The sequence below is a fragment of the Adelges cooleyi genome, unplaced genomic scaffold (assembly GCF_023614345.1).
Source record: "Adelges cooleyi isolate 19-005CV unplaced genomic scaffold, UGA_ACOO_1.1 ACOO_flye_CR_arks_rails_tigmint_CR_PRNA_14, whole genome shotgun sequence".
Classification (NCBI taxonomy): domain Eukaryota; kingdom Metazoa; phylum Arthropoda; class Insecta; order Hemiptera; family Adelgidae; genus Adelges; species Adelges cooleyi.
In genome coordinates, this window is record NW_026095795.1 from 683,305 (window position 1) to 708,822 (window position 25,518).

General features: G+C 28.1%; 2 protein-coding genes and 1 long non-coding RNA gene across 13 annotated transcripts in view; 1 reads left to right on the forward strand and 2 right to left on the reverse strand.

Moving 5' to 3' along the window:
* Positions 1–764: 764 nt before the first annotated feature.
* The window catches only part of LOC126847961 (cytochrome P450 4c21-like), a 127,158-nt gene continuing 102,404 nt past the window's right edge, over positions 765–25,518 (reverse strand). For 4 of the 7 annotated variants that reach the window (XM_050588412.1, XM_050588411.1, XM_050588414.1 and 1 more), the window contains 8 exons: positions 3,507–3,614; positions 3,065–3,291; positions 2,760–2,954; positions 2,296–2,545; positions 2,070–2,160; positions 1,678–1,754; positions 1,385–1,574; positions 765–1,297 (listed from right to left, as the gene is read on the reverse strand). In XM_050588412.1, coding sequence (XP_050444369.1) covers positions 969–1,297; positions 1,385–1,574; positions 1,678–1,754; positions 2,070–2,160; positions 2,296–2,545; positions 2,760–2,954; positions 3,065–3,291; positions 3,507–3,614 — 1,467 coding nt within the window. In that variant the 3' untranslated portion in view covers positions 765–968. Of the gene's footprint in view, positions 1,298–1,384; positions 1,575–1,677; positions 1,755–2,069; positions 2,161–2,295; positions 2,546–2,759; positions 2,955–3,064; positions 3,292–3,506; positions 3,615–5,412; positions 5,780–25,518 lie in introns of those variants that run through there. The other 3 variants (XM_050588416.1, XM_050588415.1, XM_050588413.1) reach the window with 3 other exon arrangements.
* LOC126847981 (very-long-chain 3-oxoacyl-CoA reductase-like) overlaps positions 9,762–25,518 on the forward strand; it is an 86,565-nt gene continuing 70,808 nt past the window's right edge. The window contains exons 1-6 of one of the 4 annotated variants that reach the window (XM_050588460.1): positions 9,762–9,912; positions 10,325–10,371; positions 10,517–10,592; positions 22,954–23,294; positions 23,396–23,611; positions 24,365–24,780. In XM_050588460.1, the coding sequence (XP_050444417.1) occupies positions 9,774–9,912; positions 10,325–10,371; positions 10,517–10,592; positions 22,954–23,294; positions 23,396–23,611; positions 24,365–24,469 (924 nt within the window). In that variant the 5' untranslated portion in view covers positions 9,762–9,773 and the 3' untranslated portion in view covers positions 24,470–24,780. Of the gene's footprint in view, positions 9,913–10,324; positions 10,372–10,516; positions 10,593–10,984; positions 11,326–11,426; positions 11,643–12,387; positions 12,535–21,825; positions 21,873–22,033; positions 22,110–22,953; positions 23,295–23,395; positions 23,612–24,364; positions 24,781–25,518 lie in introns of those variants that run through there. The other 3 variants (XM_050588458.1, XM_050588461.1, XM_050588459.1) reach the window with 3 other exon arrangements.
* Positions 14,477–16,240, reverse strand: LOC126847990 (uncharacterized). Of its 2 annotated transcripts, none has more exons than XR_007687183.1 (3): positions 16,103–16,240; positions 14,725–14,840; positions 14,477–14,591 (listed from the first exon to the last, which is right to left on the reverse strand). It is a non-coding gene; the product is annotated as an uncharacterized LOC126847990 (long non-coding RNA). The 2 variants fall into 2 exon arrangements; XR_007687182.1 differs by having other exon boundaries at positions 14,693–14,840.

The window sequence follows — 25,518 nt, forward strand, 5'->3', positions numbered from 1 at the left end:
TCACACCACAAAAAAACCAAAATATCAATATTAATAAGTATCTAATTTAGTTCAAGCTATATCAACAGCAGCTCAAAAAAAAAATATATATACATACATATAATATAAAAAATTAACATTAAATAGTTAGTAAAAATAAATGTTCAGACAATTTTTTTGATTTTTGATTACTACTCATAAAAACGGTCTAAGAACACAAAATGTTGAACGCTAAAATAATCTAAAGACAACTGTTTTAAGAATTTAAAAAGATGATATAGGGACTTTTGCTGATACTTTTAAAAAACATACCTATAATTTTTTATTATAAGACTGTGTAAAAATGCATTTATTCGTTGGTTGAATAAGTATTATAAAGCCAGGGAGTAAAAACTGGAATGATTACAATAGCATAAGATGTTGCTATGAATAATGTGATTAAAATAAATTAGATCATATAATATAGTTATTTCTTATTAGAGCGGAATGAACACATAGCTAAAAAACCAAAAAAACTTGCACCACCTCTAGGGGGAGGTTCATAATAAAAATGTGTGCATACAATAATTTGTGTATTATAAATTTACACGGATATATGTATCATTTATGTATTTTAACTTTTTCATAAAATATTCTTTATACTATTAGTAGTAATTTATATCAACTATATTAGTACACAATACTATATCATTTTGGCCAAAAAATTACTACAATTTTAAACAAAGACATTGATATAAAGAATATAATAAACTAACACATAAATGATGTCTAAAAAAACCGAGAAAAATGTATTTAGACAGCTTAAAAAGATTATAGAAAATATTAAGAAAGACAACACCAACAAATTGGTATAATAAAATAATAACCAAAACCGATATACCTAAAATTTAAAAATATCGAAACCCTAATTAATATGATTACATAATATCCGAATAATCCTATCCAAAAATGTGAATAATTCTGGTTCGAAACCTTGCTTCAATAATTGATTACGTTCTGGCATCTGTTTTAACGTAACACCTGTCGACAAACTTTAATGTCGTCGAATACATTACACGAAGATTTTCAGGTTTAAAACACTTATCCGACGGATGAAAACGATAAGACCGGACCAGTGTTGAGATGACAATTTGCATTTGAAGCATTGCATATTTGATACCAGGGCAATTCATGTAACCAGCACTAAAAGGAACAAACGAATACGGATGCCGGCTTTCACATGCTTCGGGCAAGAAGTTGTCCGGGTTGAACTTCTCTGGTTCCGGGTAAATGTCCGCATTCAAGTGTAACAGAGTAGGGAAAATTACGAACGTTGACCCTGTAGATATTGTTTAAAATAACTTGACTTAGTAATTTCAAGCACCAAATGTGGCAATCTATCAAACAAATTTGCCTACGGCCGTACCTGCAGGGATTAAAAAGTCTCCAATCATTGTTTCTTTTTCAACGTCTCTGCCAAACAAGGGAAAAAGGGGAAAATGTCTCAGAGTTTCTTTGATTACACGTTCCGAGTATTGCATCTTTTGTAAATCCTCATAGGTAGGTTGTCGATCCGGATCGCCAGTAGAAAATATTGTCAATAACTCTTCCAACACCTATTAATAGCAGAAATAAAAAATATATCACTTTTTCCTCACCAAGAATATCTATAATGTGTAATTTTTCAATTAATAAAACTGAATACGAATTAGAGTTTACTTTATTTTGTACATCCTGATGATGAGCCAACATAAATGTTGAGCACGCGTTCGTCATAGGTGTCGTGTCCTGACCTCCTAAAACCAATTTTTAAAAGATATAACTCTAAAATTACAACTCTCTATGTACACATATTAAATAAAATACACATGCCGCCAATTCTATTCAAAAAACATTTTTAAAAAAACATGTGTACCAATCATAACAGTAATTATTTCATCCCGTAATTGGTTAAATGTCATCTGATGTTCATTCTCGAGCATTATCTAAAATAAAAGATTTAGATTTGAAGCCCACACACCCTTCGTTATGTTCTCCTCGACTGTTTTTATTATTTTTCAATTCTGTATTTATTCTCTTAACTAAATCTTCAATAAAGTTGTAAATTTTACTTTGACTAATGTCTTGTTTACGTTTAAACGCCGACAACTGGAACAGACTCTTGTTCATAAACCACGGGTGTGTCATTCGGTATTCCCAAACCTAAAACAAATCTTCCATTACAAGAGGCTGACATGCCAGCTCAAAAACATCATCGGTAAAGTACTTTTGAGTTATAAAGTATGCCCTGGAATATAGATAATTCATTATTGACGTCATTCGACATGGAAAATATACCTTTAGTATGACATGTAAATTCTCCACAAATACGTGTTTGGCGTTTTTCTGTGCATTCAATTTGACACCCAAAGCGGTTCTTCCGATCATCTCCAAAGTCGCCATACCGATTGCCCAGCTTATTTCACATTCATTTGTACTGATTTCCTGTTTCTCGTACAACACCTGGCTTAAGAATTTTGCTTCCTCGTAAAATATTGGTACGAACGATTTAAGCATCGAAAATTTAAAACCCGAAGCTACCAATTTTCTATAAGTATCAAATCAAATTTATATGATATTTGATAGTAGGCAACTTCAAATGTGACATTATAATAATTGATTATACAAATTGAATTCCTAGCATTTCAATGTTAAGTTTTAATAGTTTCCATTACATTTTTCAATTTATTATACACATTGACGCTATGTTTTCCTGTTAAGTTTTTCTATAATTGTAATGATAAACAAATATAAAAGTTTACCTGTTCATTTTCCATTCATGAAATATCTTGCTCGAAGATATTCCATCGCCCATAATTGATTCGTTTAACACATTATATTCTTTAGGTTTTTTGAACAGATTAGGATTGGTAAGAACCGCTTGTACAACTTCAGGATTTTTAGAAAATATGCATAAGTGATTTAAAATCCATCCTTTGAATAAGGTATTCTCGTATCTGTATTACAAAGACAACGGACAAATTATTGTTGCTCTTAAATAACTAGATTTTAAGAACACAAATATATAATAAAATGTATTAAACAGACGTGAATACAGCACAATTACTTTCTGCTAATTTCTAATAAATTTATCCACAGTTTTTTAGGTCCTCGAAGTAATAAATCAGGTAACAGTCCCAAGAAAAATAATCCATCTGGACCTGGTATTCGATTTGCCAATGTTGTCTTTCTCCGGTTTACTATTTTAAAATATAGGACTACTAAAAATAATATTACCGCTATAAGTATAACGATACTATTTATTTGGCTTAAATCTTTTACCATGCATGACACCTGAAAATATTGTGTCCATAAAGTATTATTTATGTTAAATATAATTTAGTGATATAATTAAATAATTATATGTAAATATAATATAATTGAAAAAAAATCAGACCATCTTTAATAACAATAGCTAATATTGACTCATTTCCATGGATAGGTGAAGTTGAAATATATTGTTATATATATATATATTTATATATATATATATTGATAGTAAAACTCACTCTTGAGTGTTTTATTTTTTTCAACTCTTGCATAACGAGAGATCGTATCTTTTTATGAGGTTCAAAGGCCATTTTTTTTAGGCTTGTATCGTTTATTATGACCAACACCTGAAAATACCGTGTCCATTAATTAGTAGTTTTACTTATCATGGTAATATTTTCGTTACAAATAATTTAGTGCTATAACCAAAAGATAATATTGTGAAGTTGAAATGGTTTTCAAAAATAAGGGCATATTGTCTTGTAAATAAATTACATTTCAAATATGACCAATTGCTTTTAAGAATATTTGGTAATTATGACCTAAGTCGGTCATAATCCATTTGCCAAATTTTAAGTTTCTATCTACAATAATTATTAGTAAAATAATACTCAAACAATAATAGACTTACCTATCGGTGGGTAATATTTTTTAACAGATATTATACCTAATAGTCGTATGCCATTAAAACCCAATACGTGCTTTAGTCTTTTAAATTTTAGGCTACCATTTGGTAAGATTATTCCAATTTTTAGATATAATACCTTCCCAGCCTTGCATTAAAGCTAAAATGGTTAACTAATAGTATTTTATTTTACAATTTTACAAAATACACAATAGCTAATAATAATTGTGTATTCTATATTTTATATCTCTGTGCTTAGTTGTTTTTTTCAAATTATTCTTAATGCTATAATAATAACAGTGTAATGTTATCTCGATAGTTTTTTACTTAACTGTCAAAACTTTCAATTGTTGAAAAAATGAAATCGGGGGGGGGGGGGCTTATTTGGGGTCTCCCAGATGTCCAATCACTTATTACTTACCTTTCACGCTGAAACACAATGCAGTCTACCACAGTAAACAAGATAAAGCGAATATTGGCATTACCTACAATGTGGAAGCAACCTTTAGAAATACTAGTCTTACATTTGTTCAGCCATATATACAATGAAGAACGATATTAAACTGGCTTTTTAAAACCCAATAAATGTTTTAGGCTTTTAAGTTTCGGCCTACCGTTTGGTAATTGTTGGCAAGAACCTTTTTAAGACTAAATAATACATTAAAGTAAACTGTTAATTTGTAAAATAAAAGACTGGCACATTGTGGTTGAGACATAGTGGAAACGAGGTCACGCTTCTTCTGAAATTATTACAACTGCATTTAATTAAAATAATTTTAAACAAACGCTTCGATGCGAAACGTATGAAGTATAAATAATTGTATACTTCACTTTAAAAAAAAAAATGGGTTGGTAATCGTATAATTTGTTTTTTTTTTTATTTAATGGTAACGATATGTATTTTATGAACTCTTCGGTTAGCGAATAATCAATGGAACATTTTTAGTGAACGATTGGGAAATAATATATACATATCTAAAAATGATTTAATGATCATAAAAAAATGAGTAATAAGGTAGATACGTTTTGGGTTAGGTTAGGCTAGGATAATGACGATTATTATTGTAACACTATACAAGTTAAGCGATTTAGGTGATACCTAAATGGGTGCAGACACAAATATGAAAAAATAATTAAAAACATCAATGTAAAAACCATACCTACTCAGCCCTGAACTGAAGCTAAAATGTTAATATATATCAATAACTAAATATTGTTTTTTTCTTTATTGTATATCTCTATGATAAGTTGGTTTTTTCGAATTATTCTTATTTCTATTATAAAGACAGTGCAGTGAAAAACAGTTTAAGAGATAAAAAAAAGAAAAACAGATTTTTTTTTACGAATTTTATTAGAAACATTTGAATTTAAGATATTGAATAATTGTCAATATAGGGTGATCCGAAAAAGATAGTGTAATTATTATAGTGTATTATTTAACAATAAAAATGAACGTGGATTATTTTCACTTAAGCCCCTAGTCGTAGTAATTTTAATATTTAGTTAATACGTTTTCTTACCTGCCTAGACGAAACCATTTCATTGAATTGCATTATTAAGTTCAGAACAAATAAAAAATACTAAATTTCGAATAGGTGTTAAATGTGTTAAATATCAATACTGGTAGCTACGACTGACTATTCAACAACTGTATTATACTGTTTTACTGAAAACAATAATTTTTAATTATTCACTATTTTGCATTATATAAAATAAAGCCAGAACAATTGGGTTAGGGTCTAGTAGGTCGAAGCATAACTCCGTGTATAGATACAAATCATTGTAAAGATAATTATGTGGTCAAAATAATTGTAGTACCTATTCGTCTTACCCGATATTCTTTATTTTGTAATTCAATTAGGTCATTACACCTTAATCACTGAAAAAACTAATTTTTAAGCATACAATATTTTGCAAAATGTTCTTGTATGTAATTTTTTACTTATTTTATATCAAACATATTATAATATAAATGACTTCATTAGCAATGCAAACTAAAACGTTAGGTAACTACTAATGCAGCTGGCAATAGCAATATCTATTATACATAATGACTGGCTCCGTTTATAATTATTCTAAAATGTATAATCTAATGTCATACGAATTTCTACTAGTATTCAGAACAAAGAAATAATATCAAGTTTTGAATAGGTATTTTTAATATATACGTTCATAATCCACGTGAAAATCGTAATTTAGTTAAAATATAAATTATGCATATTATTAATGTTGTAATATATATACTATAAGCTATTATTTAATATTTTTTACTGCATAATATTACGTTTAATTTTTTAATAAACTTTTTATATTTAATTATTATAAATATACCTATGATATTGGGTGTTTAAATTCAAATGTTCTGGTTGAAATACATTTTTTTTTTCTAAAGTCTTAGACCAATACTAAGTGGTGTAAGTTATGTCGTGTACGTTTAATTTATTTAGTTTAGATCTAATATAAATGTGAAAACTATGTAACTTTTTTGAAATATGTATAACAAATAGTGTATGTAGCATATGAGAGTATAGTTTGTGAGTTGTAATGTTCTTACATTGTTAAATATTGTGGTATGGCTTTTTGGGGGAGTTTTAAATATAGTAACAAGTAATTGAATCTTTAACTTCGGGTATCTAAGTGTAAAATTAATTTGAATACTTCCATTAGACAATGGTCTCTGTGTATATTGAAAAATATAAAGATTCTAAACATTTCGCTGCACTAAACATTTCAAAACGGAAAAACGACAAGCCTTCTAAGTCGTTTACTTTAGGCCATTTAACCCAATCCTTCACTGGTTTCTTCTTTGGTGAAATTTTCGAATAATGACATAATGCATGCCATTACCTTATGACAGTCGAAACTCAATGAAATACTTACCAATGATATTTCGGATGCTACTTATATGCTAATATGTCTTATGACAATAAAAATCTTAAAAATTCTTTTCTACCTCTTTCTATCGTCTTACCAACCGATTTAAAACTAAAATGTTTTGAGTGTATTACACCTGAATTTGCGACTACACCTATAATAGTTATTTTGATAAAAAACTTATTTCTTTTTTTCGTTCCACGACCAAACACATAATCATAGATATAATATCTCATATCATTTATCTCCAATCCCTTATGTCCTCAGAGATTTATCTCTTATCACTTAACTCTCATATCTGATATCAAACTGAAAGTGAAAGCGTTATTGTAGCTTGGTGGTTATTTATTTAAATTTGTTTTTTTAACTAGTTATGATCATTTTTAATGAAAAATTTAGTTATTTTACATGTTTTTTGATTTAAGAGAATAATACTAAAATCTCTCATCTCAAACTGAAGGTGAAAGCGTTTCGCAAAACAGTGACATAACATTTTTTGTATTCAGCCCAACAACATATGCCATTTTAATAAACAGGAACCCACTTCTATTATGTCTATTTATTTGTCTTTTAGAAGATCAGGCCTACATTCTAATGTTTTCACCCGTTACCCACCCAGTTTTTTTAGTAAAAAAATAGCATACATTTTTTAATATTCTACAGAATTAATTTTTTTTTTATTATAATTTTTCCACAACACAACAAAATCATTTTTTTCAGGTCAATATTGAAAATTGGAAAAGTGTCAAATTGGTGTTTTATTTTGCTCGATTTCAAGTGTGCAAAGGTGTGATTTTTTTAAATTTATATTAAATAGCTAGTATTTTTATGATATATAGAGAGACCAATCGAATAAATATGTCCAGTAAGCAAAAAAATATACTGTGTCAAAAAATCAATTAATTTATCATTCTAAAATTCTACGTTTTCAGATTTGCCCCTAAGCCCTTGGCGGTGAGAATAACGAACGTTATTGAGGCATTCTTATTTTAAAATCCTAAATGATTGGAATTTGTTTTCAAGTTTTATTGAGGTCTAAATGTTATGGCACATTTTGTGATTACAGTTGAATTTTAAAACGAGGATAAGGAACGTGATAAGTCAATGATGAATTATACTTATGATCATTTTATTTTTATTATTTAGTTATTTTATGAAAGACGAGCGTTGATCGTAAACCACATGTATATGTAGTGATTGTAATATTCAATAACAGTCAATATATATGATGAATAACCTAACGTCCTAACCCATTAGAGGAAGATAATGTAACAGGAATAGAAATAGGTAATGTTGAATTGAAAAAAATATATTAATAAAATCATACTTGAAAGGTACTTTATTAGGCAAAAAATTTTAAAAAGTCACCCCATCCCCGTCAAAATCGAGAAAAACACCCGAAAAAATTCACAAATTTTTCAACTTAAAATAACAAACCAAAAAAATATCCTAAACCCTTTCCCCTTTCACAGACACGGCGTTCCTAGATTTAGAAAAGGCGTTTGGTCATGTTAAATGGAATATATTGTTTCATACACTGCAAGAAGTAGGAGTTGAACAAAAAGACCTGCAAATACTGCCCTCCTTGTACAAACGTCGGACAGCTGAAATGTAATGCAAAGATAAAAAAAGGAGTGAGTCAAGGATGCACTCTATCACCGCCATTATTCAAATGTTACATGGAAAAAATAATTAAAACAGTGAAGACAAAATTAGTAAGACAACAAATTGGAATTAAAATCGGAGGCGAAACTACCTTTATGATACGTTTTGTTGACGATATAGTAATAATAAAGCTATCAAAGAAATAACAGAGACGCCTAGAACCTTTAAAATGAAAATCAATGAAAAAAAGACAAAGATACTGATGTGTAAAACCACAAAATACAATTGCTGATATATATTTAGATAACCATAAACTTTACCAGGTAAGCGAATTCCCATACTTAGGTTATTATTATTATAGCAGATGGGAAGGAGCCGAAGGGCACAAGAAAACAAAAGACCATAGGAATGGCAAAATCAGCGTTCAGGAAAAAATCCAAATTAAACACGACCAATAAATTGAACCTTAACATTAGGAAAGGACTCATTAAAACATATGTTTTGAGTATAGCACTATGCGGCTGTGAAACATGGACTATAAATGCAATTTAAATAAAATCATTACAATCATTCGAGATGTGGTGCTGGAGACGCATGCAAAAAATAAGCTGGACGAAACAAAAAAGTAACCGAGCTGTACAGGAAATGGTCGGCGAGGAACGTTTATGAATAGACTCGGTTAGGAAGAAAAAATGGCGGGACACACGTTAAGACATCTAGAAGAACTGCAAAGCGCAATACTAGAGGGCATGATCGAAGGAAAAAGACCACCTGGACGGACTTGCAATACATTTATTGGATAAGTCAGGAAAGATACGGGAGTTGGAAGCTATAGGGCATCAAAAGAAATAGCGAGTGACCGCGAAGAATGGAGAAGGTGAGTTGCGAACCTACGAGTTGAAAAAAACTGGTTCAAGTTTATACGGCTTTAAAAAACAATAATTTGGTTCTGTATTAAAAAAAAAAAAAAAAAATACAATAAAGCCATGATACAATTTTCTGAAATTATTTTTCTCATGATATTACGGAGGTCGCCTACGCTGAAAATAATAATATATATATAGTAATTAGCTTCATACATACCTTCATATATATACATATTGTTCACATAAATGTATATGTGCACAATGTACAATATCTTTTTTTTTATTTCCACACAACATAAAATAACTCATACATTTGCATTATAACCAGCGTAATTATCTGCGCTAATTATTATTTTAATATAATAACGTTAGAGTGGCATCCCATAACCTTACTGATATTCTTCACTAGTTATAATTGTTTTGGTGAACTTTAAGATTTCTGTGCAACAGTATACATTATTAAATATTTATAATTGAAGAAATTTAAATCAACTAAGTTTTAGTAATAAGTTTGAGTTAATCGAGTAACGAACAACATGGAATTTGTAACAAACTTCTTCTATTGTGTATTAATTTTTAAAATAACAAGATTTATAGTGATATTTATATACCAAGAAATTATTGCGCCGATCTTGCATTTAAATATTGATTTTACGAAAACAGGGCAATGGGCAGGTAATGTCATATTTTAATAGGATTTAATTATAATATATAAATAAATAAATAATTTACTTTCTTTTATCCGTCGGTTGTCAAGGTAGTACTTCGTTATAAGTTAAAAATAGGAATAGAGTTTTTTTATAAGTTGTTGCCCTTTTTGTTATTATATTATATTTAATACTTGGACAGGTTTCATACTATTTTAATGTGTGCTAAATTTAAAAATATGTTTTATATATTATTTAAATTGTCTACATTTGTATTTTAGTCTTCATTTAACTTTTTCCATTTGGAGAGAATATTAACTACAGATAATTGTATCAGCCGAATAGAACTAAGTTAGCCAATATGTAGAATATTAAAGTAGAAACATTAAAAAAATAGCGCGGTGAAATCAAAAACAATTAATATGCATTATTTGTTATAGTTATAACGGGCTCTACCGAAGGAATTGGAAAACAATACGCAGAACAAGTATGCGAACACTAAAGTTTACTTAAAAACCATAATAACAGTCATTTTTTGTTTTTGAACAAAACTCATTTGATACTCGTACTGAGATTTTTTAGTATTTTAGTAATTATAAAATAATTAAGATATTTTTACTCATATTTTGTAGTTGGCCAGTAAGGGTATGGATGTGGTACTTATCAGCAGAACTAGATCCAAATTAGAGAGCACGGCCAGTGATATAAGTAAGTATAAAAATTAAATTAAATTTATAGTATTTAGACAAAACACAAGAGCACAAGAGTGTCAAAATATTTTATACAAGCTTGATAACGTGTCTACGGTGTAGTTTGTAATATTTGGCTGTTTATTAAGTTATAATTATTTACTATTGTCAAAAGCAACATTTTTTCCATTGAACCACCTACAGAGATTCAAAAGTCCAGTAAAACTGTTGGAACTTTGGAGGTGTAAAACTAGGGTGGTCGACCAAATGTAGTTGAGATTGTAAGGCGAAGTTAAAGAAGAACGAAGAAGAAAAATTGGTCTAGTGTATTTTATGATAGACAACCGAGTTTATTTGTTTTTCCCCCGTTACTGCTGTTTGATTAATGTGTGTAAAATTCTTGAATTTCAGGAAATAAGTACAGAGTGAACACAAAAATCATCGAAGCCGATTTCATAGACAATAATTCTGACTTATATGATCGTATTGAAAAAGAACTACGCGACTTGGATATTGGCGTATTAGTCAATAACGTTGGAATGATGAATGAATATCCCATTTTTTTCTTAGAAATTGACAAAAAAGATCCATTGTACGACAACATTATAAAATGCAATATCGTATCGGTGGTAAACATGTGTAGGACAGTCTTGCCTGGCATGGTCAAGCGTCGTCGGGGTGTCATCATAAACGTGTCATCAGCATCATCACTTGTATCGTTTCCGTTATTCACGGTTTACGGAGCTTCGAAAGTAAGACTAAATTACTTATTAAAATATTCCTAGGCAATATAAACGATAATCCTTACAGGAAATGTTATTTTTAAAATTAAATTTAAATGTTTACACCAAAGGCATTCGTTACTAAGTTCAGCAAAGACTTGGCTTCGGAGTACAACAAAGATGGTATTACTGTCCAGTGTGTTACACCATGTTTGGTTAAAACCAAATTACTCAAATTCATGAAAGATCCATTAATGGTTGCTAGTCCTGAAACTTATGTCAATTATGCGCTAAAGACTACCGGAATTAAAAGTATCACTATAGGATATCCTCCACACTGGTTTTTGGTACGTATAATATTAATAATAATGTAATTAATAAAAACATTAAGTAATGTAGCTCGAAGATTCAAACCTTTCTTCGGCCAGATCATCTTATTTGCACTTTAATCGAATGGGTGCAAAAATTGTAAACCATTAATTATAAAGCGAAAGTTAAAGACCAGTTCATGAATATCTAAGTTTTACTGATAGGAATGGAAAATGGTTAAGCTACTACTTACATTTAAAAAGAATTTAAATTTAAAAAATGATCATACATATTTTTGTTTTTTTAAATGGTGTGTAGTTAAAATCTAAATATGACTACTAATTAGATAATGGAATTATAAAACAATTTTTTTTGGAAAAAAAAGAAACATATAGTTTCAATACGTATTATTAGTTGAAAATGATGAACAAAAGTTATTATTTTTATGCGAGTAGTTTTTTTGTGATTGAGATTTATTTTATTTTTTATAATTTTTATATACGTATTATTCAATTAAATAAACAAATTTTTTTTTGTATTTATAATGTACATGAAAACATTATCTTATCGTGTAATAGGGTCATCTTTACGTACGTGTCTTCTTTAGTTTATTGCACATACATGCAATATATGCGTACATAGGTTGATTTTAAAAACATAAGCATCTGGGCGCTAAAAATAGTGACTGAAACCTAAAATATTTAGAATCCATTGTTATTTTATTTAAAAATTATATCACATTATAACATATTTTAATATTAATTTATAATTAAATTGTTTTAGGTGAAAATGTGTCAGTTGGGTGAAAGTATATGTGGTCCACTACAAATTAAAATACAAATGTATTTTTATATGAGAGAACGTAAGAAGTATTTAAAAGAAACATAATTGACTGCAAATCATTTAACCAGAAATATCTAACCAGAGATATGTGTGAATATTTTCTAATAATGAAATTGTAATATGGCAAATGTCATTGCTGTGTATTTAAATTCAAATTTTTTGGTTGAAAAGTATTTGTTTTTTAAAAATTTTAGTCTAATACTAGGTGGCGTTAAAAATTATGTTGTTTAAGGTTAATTTATTTAGTTTTGGTGTAATATAAATGTAAAAGACAAATGGTGTTTGTAGAATATGAGAATACAGTTTGTTAGTAGTAACTATCCTTAAGTTGTTAAATATTGTTACAAGTTTGCTATGGTTTTTAATACAGAAACAAATAACTAAGCCTCTGAGAATAACAACAATGTTTTTCATACTTAACATAAGGTATTTAATTGTTAAATTAATTTGAAAACTTCCGTTAGCCAAAGGTCTCTGTTTGAATAAAAGTTTATTATAAGTGATAATTAAAATATTTAATAAATGTCTGCTGAAATTGTAACGAATTTGACCAAATTGATTAATTAATGGTAAGTTAAGATTAACCAGTTTTCTCTACTACAATTTTTCACAAAATACCAACTAACAGATAAACGATATCTAAATAATGGAGGAAAAGATTTATATAGACCGCCGCTTAAATAATTTATAGAAAATATTTAAAAGCCTAGACAACACCAACAAATTGGCACATGCTTTAAGGTAAAGTTCTTTTTTTAGTTAACCAAATCCGATGTACCTAAAACCTATAAAAAGAACGAAAACCTTAACCCATATGATTATATAACTAATCAAATAACCATATCCAAGTATGTAAATAATTCGTGTCCAAAACCCTGCTGCAATAATTGATTACGTTCTCGCTTCTATTTTAACGTAACACCCGTTGTTCCTGTAGATATTTTTTTTTTTAACTAATTTAGTAATTTCAAGCACCATGTGTGGCAATCTATCAAACGAATTTGTCTACGGCCGTACCTTCAGGGATTAAATAGCCTCCAATCATTGTTTCCTTTTCGACTTTCCTGGCAAACACGGGAGTACCGGTATGTAGTCTCAGAGTTTCTTTGATTGCACGTTCCAAGTATTGCATCTTTTGTAAATCCTCATAGGTAGGTTGTCGATAAGGATCGCCAGAAGAAAACATTGTTAATAACTCTTCCAATACCTATTTATAAGATGAAATAAAAAATTTATAACTACTACGAATATTTATAATATTTTATTTTAAAATTCATAAAACGAAATACAATATATAGTTTACTTTGATTTGTACATCTTAAAGGGGAGCCAACATAAATATTGCACACGCGTTCGTTGTAGCTGTCGTGTCTTAACCCGCTAAAATCAAATTATACTCAAAAAAATCTCTCTCGCTATAATTTTGATTTTTGAAATTATTTAATGATAATGGCGTCATAATGCTTTAATATGTCACAGGTATATGTTGTTTAAATATTTTATTGTCAATTTTGTTTTGAAATGTAATTTTGAATTGAAATTATGGCAATGGATCAAATTAATAATCGTGTTCTCTATTCACGATAAACAACATAAATAAAAAATTAAGTTCAATCCCCGGCCTTATTTTTTTGCACTTTTTTTGACCGATTATTATCACATTTTATCTAGACATTTTATTTGGTACGAACAATTTAAGCCTCGAAAATTTAAACCCCGCCGCTACCATTTTTCTATACATTTTAATAACAAATTAAAATTATATTTGATGTTAAGAAAATTTGAAGGAAATATTATAATTATTTGCAAGAAACTGAATTCCTAAAATTTAAAATTCAAGTATTAATAGTTTACATTAAATTTTAGAATGTGTTATACATATTGACGCTATATTGTTTTTATTATAATTATAATGAAAAAAAAATATAAAATAACTCGGAAAAGTTTACCTGTTCTTTTTCCATTCATGAAACTTCTTGTTTAAAAATAATCCATTGCCCATAAATGATTCGCTAAACACATTATATTCTCTAAATTTGTTAAACAGATTAGGATTGGTAAGAACTGCTTCTACAACCTCAGGTGTTTTAGAAAATATGTACAATTGATTAATAACCCATGATTTGAATAAAGTATTTTCGTAACTATATTACAAAGACAACGAACAAATTATTATTACAAGACATTCAGAATATCGAAAAAGATAATACAATGTAATAAATAGACGAGAATAGAGCGTAATTACTTTCTGGAAATTTGGAAAATATTCATCATTACTTTTTTAGGTCCTCCAAGTAAAACTGGTAACATTCCCAAGAAAAAGAATCCATCTGGACCGGGTATTCGATTTGCCAATGACGTCTTTCTCCGGTTTACTATTTTATAATATAGAACTACCAAAAACAATATTACCGCTATAATTATAGCAATAATGTTATTTAGGCTTTTATCATTATTTATTGTGCCAAACACCTGAAAATATTGTGTCTATAAATTCTTATTTTTGTTAAATATAATCTAGTTCTATAAAGAATATACTCATAACATTGTTGGAAAAAGTAGGTCATCTTTATGAAAGTATCAAATGTATACATTTGTGTATGAATAATCAATATGTACTAATATATAGTTTAAAATATTGACTCTATTCCAAGAATAGACGAAGTTGAAGATGGATTTTGAAAGCCAGGCAAAGTGACTAATTCATCAACTACATTATTAATATTACTTATTGTTCATTAAAATATTTGGAAGTTATGACCTATTACGGTCATAATACATTTTGGCAAAAAAAAGAGGCTTAGTATATATGACAAAGTTTTAAGATTTTATCTACATCAATTAGCCTAATCTTATTCCCCTAGCCTCTCCAAATTATGCTTATGTATTAAACTACTAAAAAAGTATTTTTTTTTTAATATTAAATCATTTTTACATACTATGTATACATTTACAAATTTCCCATTTCCCAATCGACCACTTCAAATTTTTAATTCATTAATCCCAAGTAGAAAAGTTCATAAAATACGTATCTTGACCATTCTTTAGAACAAAAATAAAATTATCCGATTATCAGCCCATTCATTGTCAATTAAATTATTTATTAATTGATTTAATTGATTACAATTATAACGAATTTCCGAAGATACGAGACCTATAATATTAATTATTATTTAGTATTAAAAAATTGGTAAGTACGTTTTTACCAAAAAAACAGGCCTAAATCCAAAAGAGTAAAACACTTATTGGGTTTTGATATACATGTCTTATGGTTATCAAAATATGTTGTTTAAAAAAATGTGATATTTATGTTATATACAAAAGTGAAAATGATTTAATGATGATAAAAATTATTTTTAGTAATTTCTAAGAGTAAGGTTAAGTTAGGTTAATGACAATTAATATTGCCTAGTAGAACTTAAACTAGTTTTTAAGGCGAAAATATGTAATTAAATGTAGAAAGGGTGTGTGGAACCAAATAATAATTAATTTATCTTACACTATCCAAAGTAAGCAACTTAAGAAACACCATGGAGCATACAAAAAAATAAAAACATTAATCTGAAAACAATACCTTTGCAACTAAGTATTGAAGCTAAAATGTTTAACTATTAGGTTTTTAGTAAATTACTAAGAACATTAAAATTATTTTTACCTGCCAAAACGAAACCATTTCGTTTAATTGAATTTTCTACAGGACGAATACTTGAAATACTAATACTACAACCAACTTTTAGAAACTATACAGAACGACTAACTAGGTTTTTCATTATTCTAAAATGTATAATCTCACGCGCACTCTTACTAGTATTTAGAACAAATAAATAGTATGAAGTATACAAAAGAATATCGTTGTAATTAATAATTACGTTCATAAGCTATGGGAAACTCGTATTTTAATTAAAATATAATTTTTTAATATATATGCTTTAAGCTACTATTTAATATTTTTATAGCGTTGAATTAATAATACTTTACCTGCTAAAACGAAATCATTTCAATTAATTAAATTTTCCGTAAGATGGAAACTTGAAGTTCAAAAGTTGAATAATCAACTTTTAGCAATTATACACAATTGACTATTTTGATTTCTGATTATTTTTAACATTTATACTCTCGTGCCATACGCACTCCAGCGGCTATTAAGATCAAATAAATTATATTAAATTTCCAAAAGGTATTACATTTACGTTCATGTAATTTGTTGAATACTTAACAAGGTCATTACACGTTTTTCGAAAAAAAAAATTACTTTTTAAATATTCAATATTTTGCATTATATGAAATGAAGCCCGCATAATTAGGTCACTGCAGGTTACTGCATATATATATACAAATCAATGTAAAGACAATAATGTGGCTAAAATTGCCTTATTCGTCTTTGTGTAACCTACCCGACATTCTTTATTTATTATTCATTTTGTTAATTTTTGTATAATGATAACCTAGGGAAAGCATACCTTATTTAAAAAATGCAATTAAAAACTATTTTATAAGTAAAGACAGTCAAGAGCAGTAAAAACCGTGTTTTTTTTAAAGCGCAAATGAGTTTAATTTAATATTCAATAGAAAAAAAATTAGCACGTCAACTTTTTTACTATTTATCTTGGAATGTTGTCTGTTATCATGTGGTGTAAATAAAAAACATGGAGTGTAGGGTTAAGTTATTTATTTGGGTTGTAATTCAAACTTTAGAAACCATGTTACTACTTAGGGCATAGTGATAGTGGGGACGGGGATGTTACAGGTATATGAGAATTATTAAAACCGAAAGTGATAAAATTACTTTTAAACTAGTAAAACACTAAATAAGCATATTAAAAAGGGTGTTGGAATGATTAAATGTAATCATAATTAACCAATAATTAAGCCAAATCGAATGGAAACTTTTGGCTGGTGACTTTAAAATCATTTTTGCAAATAAAAAATCCGAGCCACTTAAACCATTTCTTTTCCAAACATTCAATTTGTCTATGAACAGTGATCCTACACAATCCACAACAATGTAGGGTACAACCATTGATGCTGTTTTTTCCAGATAATTTAATAAAATTTAGTCACAAACATATAAATATAACATACCTCAGTTATTACAAACCTATTATTGCTATGGTGGAATACGAGATTTTAAAATATAATAATATACATATGAAAAAATATTTTTAAAACAATACCGCTTTTTATAAAAAATAAATTATTTTACCAACGCAGATTTTTTAGTAGAAAAATAGCATAATATATTTTTTAATATTCTGCAGAATAATTTATTGTTTATATTATAATTTTTCTAGATCATAAAAAAATAATTGTTTTCTGATCAATATTAAAAATTGTAAAAGCGTTAAATTGATGTTTCATTTTGCCCGATTTCAAGTGCATGGGTGTGATTTTTTTTTATTGTTAACTAGGTAATTTGTTTATGATATATAGAGGGACCAATCGAGTAAATCGGATAGGGAATTTTTCATTCTAAAATAATACCTTTTCAGATTGGCCTCGAAGTTCAATATATACTGAAGAAGTAACTGTAAAATAAAAAACAAATGTATAGTATAACATTTTGTATATTATATTTTTCAAATGAACTTTCAATTGATTCATGAAGACCTTACTGGATGTAAACTTAACCAAAATTAACGTAAAATGTAAATAATATTAAATATTTCTAAATTCTAAGCCGTCTTAACCCGGCCGGTGGTAATAACGAACGTTAAACCTAAAAGAAATGAGACACCCTAATTTTAAAGTCCTAAATTATTGGAATTTGTTTTCAAGTTTTATGAGGTCTAAATGGTATGGCACACTTTGTGATTACAGTTGAATTTAAAAACGAAGATACGTACAACGGTATAAGGAACGTGATAAGTCTAATGATGAATTATACTTATGTATATTTTATTTTATTATTTTATTATTTTATGAAATACGAGCGTCGATCGTAGACCACATATGGAAGTCCTATTGTTGTCGTTATATGTAGTGATTATAATGTTCAATAACAGTGAATACATATGACGAATGACCTAACCGAATATAGGAAGATAATTTAATAGGAATAGAGGTAGGTAATGTTGAATTGAAAAAGTATTTAATTATATATTAATAAATGAGTAATCATTTAAAAAAAAAAACATTTAAAACTTTATTCCTTTATCGTATTCCTATTCATGCTGTACTGGCATTTTTAATTGTCCATAGAAAGGTATAATATTTACTGATTTTACCACTCTCAAAATTATTAGACCTTTAAAGTTTCAATTAGTTATAACTTTTACTAAAAACTATTATAGAACTAATTTCACACTGTTCAGATAAGTAAAATCAGGAAAAATTAATCTTTCAATGGACGATTAAAAATGTCAGTACAGCTTAAAACAGAATATTAAGCTAAGAAGGCATCAGGCATGCTTATATTATTTATCAGTATCACTATTTAACATTACTTTTTACCATAGGACATGAAAATACACACACTTGCGAAAATAAGGACAATGCTATAATAATAATTGTCATTAACATAATAGAATATTAATTTTGTCTCTTGCGAAAAAAACCAAACAACCTTGTACATTGTTTATTTGTCGATAAAACTTCTAAAAAGCTGAATGTCATTGAAGAAAAAGTGTAGTCTTATACCTTTCTTAGGTTAGAGTGTTGTTGTGCGATAAAAGTTTTTTTTAAATTGAATCGTACACTTTACAAAGCTTGAAAATTGCGTGTAAAATATCACTTCACAAGCAATAGAATCTAAAATTTTAATGCTCCGAACACCGAGCACTATCAGTCAAATTTAAAGCGAGTTGGGTATACCCGAGACAAAAATAGATCCAACTTTATTTTGGTTTTCTCCAAACTGTTTTGGCACATGATCAAAAACGTAATGCATCGTTTTACATCAATTGTCTTTTCATCATCTAATAAATAATTGTTTTGTTTGGTTTGTAATATTAAGAGCATAAAGCTGTTATGAAAATAAATATTTATGATAAATAGGAATTATATCTAAAAATTAAAAGAGTATATTTTAACTTTTGTGTTCAGAAGATGGGTCTTATTTGCATGCCCTCCTTGGGAAGTTTCACGTCAAAATCTATTTTTGTCTCAGATATACTCAACTCGCTTAATATTTGACACAGTCTTTTAAAATAATACAGTTATTTAAAAAATATGAATACAAAGTAATGGATTATTTAAGAAAATGGGAGTCGATTAGCTATAGTTTATTGTTATTTATATTAGCAGAACAATACATGATTGGTTAGGTTAAATTATTTTTATCTTCTAAACCCACCACTATATTTGATCTGATTTGCATTATGTATTTAAGTACTAATATGTGTGCATTCTTCCGTTGGACGTTATCGCTGTTTGGTAAGTATATAAAGGGTTGAAGTGGAGAAGGGGTTTTAATTTTAAAATATTAAGACTCCAATCACAACGTACTTGGTTTACGGAAGAATGGTGTGTTATGGAATGATTTATTGTTGAATAACCGTGTGGTATAAAGTCCAAATGTTTGGATTTGTCTGTAAAACCTGTTTTAAAAGAAAAAAAATTATGTAATTATCATATGGTGGTGAGACCCCTCAGATTATCAAACTATCTCTGACGTCATAAGCTCAAGTATCATCACTACCTCTGTTTTTGCCACGACTTTGTCTTCTACTCCATTGCTGTTTTGGTTGCTCCTTTTAACTTTAAGGAGCCACCACTAACATCTACGCTATGTTTTCGGTTGCATCTGCAAACTGCGAGGTGTTTTGAGTTACACTGCGCCAAAAATGTCAAAACTGAAAGGAGACACGCCTTTAAAGTCTATTACATTAGGCCGTTAACCCAAAATCCTTTTCGGTACCTTCTTAGGTGAAATTGTCCTATAAAGACATAATGCATGCCATTGCCTTATTATACAGTCAAAACAAAATGAAATACTTTATAACAAATATTCGTTTTGCTACTGCTCTGACTAATAAATTTGATGATCTTAAGAATAGTTTAGCTTCATAATCATGTCAAATAGCCGAAATTAAACCGGAGAATCCTCTTTTCACTGAGAAGTTTGCTGTCTTTTTAGATAAAATTAAATATTTTGATTGTGTTTTTAAAAAAAAAAATTGTTTCGTTTTCTTAAAAGATAAATGGCTCACCATCAGTTGTAATAGAATTATTTTAATTTATGTTTCAAACTCATAGCGTTTAGTGTAAAGTGATGAGAACCAAAAGGGTAGGTAGGTGGCTTAAAACAAAAAAAATACACATGATAGAATAGAGCTAACTCTATATCTACATTCAGTCTAATTTTTCAAACCGTAAGTTCTAGTGATTCAGAGAATACAGAAAAAGTTTCCATCTTTGGGAAGGGAAAAGGTTTTTTTTTTCGTTTTTAGACTTTATTTAAATGGCTCAATATCACCTCTGTAGTATAATAAAGTAGAAACGTTAAAAAGTTAGCGCAGTGAAAAATCCGAATTACCGGTTTTAAAATTCACAAAGCTAATTTTTAATTACTAATTCAGTGACACAACATGACTACATTTTTTTAATTAGTTGGCTTATAATCCACTATTGTAAATTCTACACAAAGTAAAAAACATATAAATTCGCATAATTATCTGCACTAATAATTATTTTAATATAATAACGTTAGAAAGGTATCTTATAACCTTGCAATTATTCTTCACTAGATATAATTATATTAGTAAATTTTAATCTATGTGTAGCAGTATACATTAAAATAAAATTTATATTCCAATAGATTTAAACCAACTAGATGTTAATAATATTGAGTCAATCAAGCAACGAACAACATGGAATTTGTAACAAACTTCTTCTATTGTATATTATTTTTTATAATAACAAGATTTATAGTGATATTCATATACCAAGAATTATTGCGCCGATCTTGCATTTAAATATTGATTTTACGAAAACAGGGCAATAGGCAGGTAATGTCATATTTTAATAGGATTTAATTATAATATATAAATAAATAAGTAATTTACTTTCTTTTATCCATCGGTTGTCAAGGTAGTACTTCGTTATAAGTTGAAAATAGGAATAGAGTTTTTTTCATAAGTTGTTGCCCTTTTTGTTATTATATTATATTTAATACTGGACAGGTTTCATACTATTTTAATGTGTGCTAAATTTAAAAATATGTTTTACATATTATTGAAATTGTCTACATTTGTATTTTAGTCTTCGTTTAACTTTTTCCATTTGGAGAGAATATCATGCTTCATGAACTTTAATCAAACTATAGATAATTAAGTCAGCCAAATAGAACTAAGTTAGTTGGTATTTAGTATATTAAAGTGTAAACATTAAAAAGTTAGCGCAGTGAAATCAAAATCAAGTAATATGCATTATTTGTTATAGTTATAACGGGCTCTACCGATGGAATTGGAAAACAATACGCAGAACAGGTATGCGAACAGCTAAATTTGTTAAAAATAAATTATAATAATAATTTACTATTTTGAAAGCAACTCATTAGATACACGTATTGACATTTGTTTAGTATTTAAAGAAACAAATATTAAATAAATATAAAATAATTTAAAATATTTTCACTCATAATTTGTAGTTGGCCAGTAAGGGTATGGATGTCGTACTTATCAGCAGAACTAGGTCCAGATTAGAGAGCACGGCCAGTGATATAAGTAAGTATAGTTACAACCAAGACGGATGGGAATATTTAATTAAATGTATAGTATTAAGACAACATAACACAAATGTGTCAAAATACCTTGTACAAGCTTGATAACATGTCTAAGTTGTAGATTGTATTATTTGGCGGTTTATTAAGTTATAATTATTTACTATTGTCAAAAGCAAGATTATTTATTGAACCACTTATGGAGATTCAATAGTCCAGTATGACAATCAAGAACTATTTATAATCTATAGTTCTACGGTACACGATTTAATGTGATCTAGTTAATTTTGTGTGACAGGAGGATGTCTATAAGATTAAAAGGTAAATTTCATAGGGCGGTCCATCAATGTTATCTTGGCCGGAATGTTGGGCAGTAGACAGAAAACTGAACAGAGAATGAGTACAGTGGAGATGAGAGTGTTAAGATGGATGAGTGGAGTGCCTAGAAAGGATAAAATCAGAAATGAATACATAAGAGGGAGTCTAAGAGTTGCACAAATTGTGGGTAAAATGAGAGAGAATAGATTGAGATGGTTGGTTATGTTATGGGAAGAGATGTAGCAGAGGCAGCGAAAGGTGTTATGTAGATGAAAATGTAGAGGGAAAAAAAGAAAGACCGAAGAAAAGATGGATGGACGCAATTGAGTAATATTAGAATAGATGGGGTGATTGGTCAAGAGGTAAAATATCGAGATCTATGGAGGAGTAAAACTAGGGTGGCCAACCAAATGTAGTTGAGATTGTAAGGCGAAGATTTAATTGCTCTATTTAATTTTATGATAGACAACCGAATTTATTTGTTTTTTCGCCGTTACTAATATTTGATTAATAAAATGCTTGAATTTCAGGAAATAAGTACAGCGTGAACACAAAAATCATCGAAGCCGATTTCATAGACAATAATTCTGACTTATATGATCGTATTGAAAAAGAACTACGCGACTTGGATGTTGGCGTGTTGGTTAATAACGTTGGAATGATGAATGAATTTCCCATTTTTTTCTTAGAAATTGACAAAAAAAATCCATTGTACGACAATATCATAAAATGCAATATCGTATCGGTGGTAAACATGTGTAGGACAGTCTTGCCTGGCATGGTCAAGCGCCGTCGGGGTGTCATCATAAACGTGTCATCAGCATCATCAGTTACATCGACTCCGTTACTCACGGTTTACGGAGCTTCTAAAGTAAGACTAAATTACTTATTAAAATATTTCTAGGCAATGTAAACAATAACCCGTACTTGAAATGTTATTTTTAAAATAAAATTTATATGTTTACACCAAAGGCATTCGTTTATAAGTTCAGCAAGGACTTGGCTTCGGAGTACAACAAAGATGGTATAACTGTCCAGTGTGTTACACCATGTTTGGTTAAAACCAAATTCGTCAAATTCATGAAAATTCCTTTCTTGGTTACTAGTCCTGAAACTTATGTCAATTATGCGCTACAGACTACCGGAATTAAAAGTATCACTACAGGATATCCTCCACACTGGTTTATGGTACGTATAATATAAATTATAATGTAATGAATAAAAACAATATGTAATGTAGCTCGAATATTTAAACATTTCTTTGGCCAGATCATCTTATTTGGACTTTAATTGAATGGGTGCAAAAAATGTAAACCATTAATTATAAAGTGAAAATTTAAGACCGGTATGGAAGTTCATGAATATCTATGTTTTACTGATTGGCATGGAAAATTGTTGAGCTACTACTTACATTTCAAAAGAATTTAAATTAAAAAAATGATCATACATATTTTTGTTTTTTTTAATGATGTGTAGTTAAAATCTAAATCTAACTACAAATAAAATAATGGAAATATGAAACAATGTTTTTTTGAAAAAAAGAAACATAGTTTCAATATGTATTATTAGTTGAAAAAGATGAAAAAAAGTTATTGTTTTTATGCAAGTAGTTTTATTTGTAGTGAAAAAAAAAGATTTATTTTATTTTTTATAATTTTTAAATACGTATTATTCAATTAAATCAAACGATTTTTTTTTTGTATTTATAATGTACATGATAAATGCTCTCATGTACATCTTATCGTGTAATAGGGACTTCTTTAGCTTTTTGCACATACATGCAATATATGCGTACATAGGTTGATTTTAAAAACATAAACTCCTGGGCGCTCAAAATATTGATTCAAACCTAAAATAATTAGAATCCATTTTTATTTTATTTAAAAATTATATCACATTATAACATATTTTAATATTAATTTATAATTAAAATTGTTTTAGGTGAAAATAAGTCAGTTGGTTGAAAGTATATGTCCTCCACTACTAACTAAAATATTTATGTGTGTTTTACTCAGAAAACGTAAGAAGTATTTAAAAGAGACATAATTGACTTCAGAGAATTTAATCAAATATACCTAACCAGTGCTAAACAATTTTTTCTAATAATAAAATAATAATATGGCCAATGTCATTGTTGTGTATTTAAATTCAAATTTTCTGATTGATTAGTTTTTTGTTTTTCAACAATTTTAGTCTAATACTATGTGGGGTTAAAAATTATGTTGGGTAAGGTTAATTTATTTAGTTTTGGTGTAACATAAATGTAAAAGACAAATGGTGTTTGTAGCATATAAGAATACAGTTTGTTAGTTGTAACTATCCATAAGTTGTTAAATATTGTTACAAGTTTGCTATGGTTTTTGAAGGTAAACAGAAACAATTAACTAAACCTCCGAGAATAACAACAATGTTTTTCTTGTTTAACCTAAGGTATTTAATTGTTAATTTAATTTGAAAACTTTTAGATGTCGTGTTCAAACTGATGTGGTGAAAATTATAAATATTTTAAATTCGTTTTAAATTAAGCGTTTTCTAACCAAATATATAATTTATATGATATGTTAAAAAAATGCATTTGTTTATTCATTTAATGGTACACGACGGGCAAAGTCTCAAAACGCAATTGATGGTTAATTTGGAAAATTAAAAATCGATTAAATACATTCACTGACAGTTATATCATCATAAAAATGCATGATATTTTACAATAAATTTGTAATAACATTTCATACTTGAATTAATAATATCTGATCAAAAAATGTTTTTAAAATTATTTTTACTAACATTTTTGTCTCATACAATGTAGTTTATATTATCTAAGCTGGTAAAAAAAAATGCAGTGCAGGGTTAATTTATTTTGTTGGGCCATAGTTTAAATTTGAGAAACAATGTTACTTCTTTGTATCATAAAAAATGTTATAATTAACATATGATAGTTTTTAACGTTCTTAAGTATTATTATATTTTTTTTATGTTTTGTGAAAAACTTTAAATGTAGTAACAAAAAATTATAACCCTTTGAGATTCACCACCATATTTTATCTGTTCTGCATTATGTAATTAAGTGTTAAATAGGTGTGAATAGTTTCGTTACA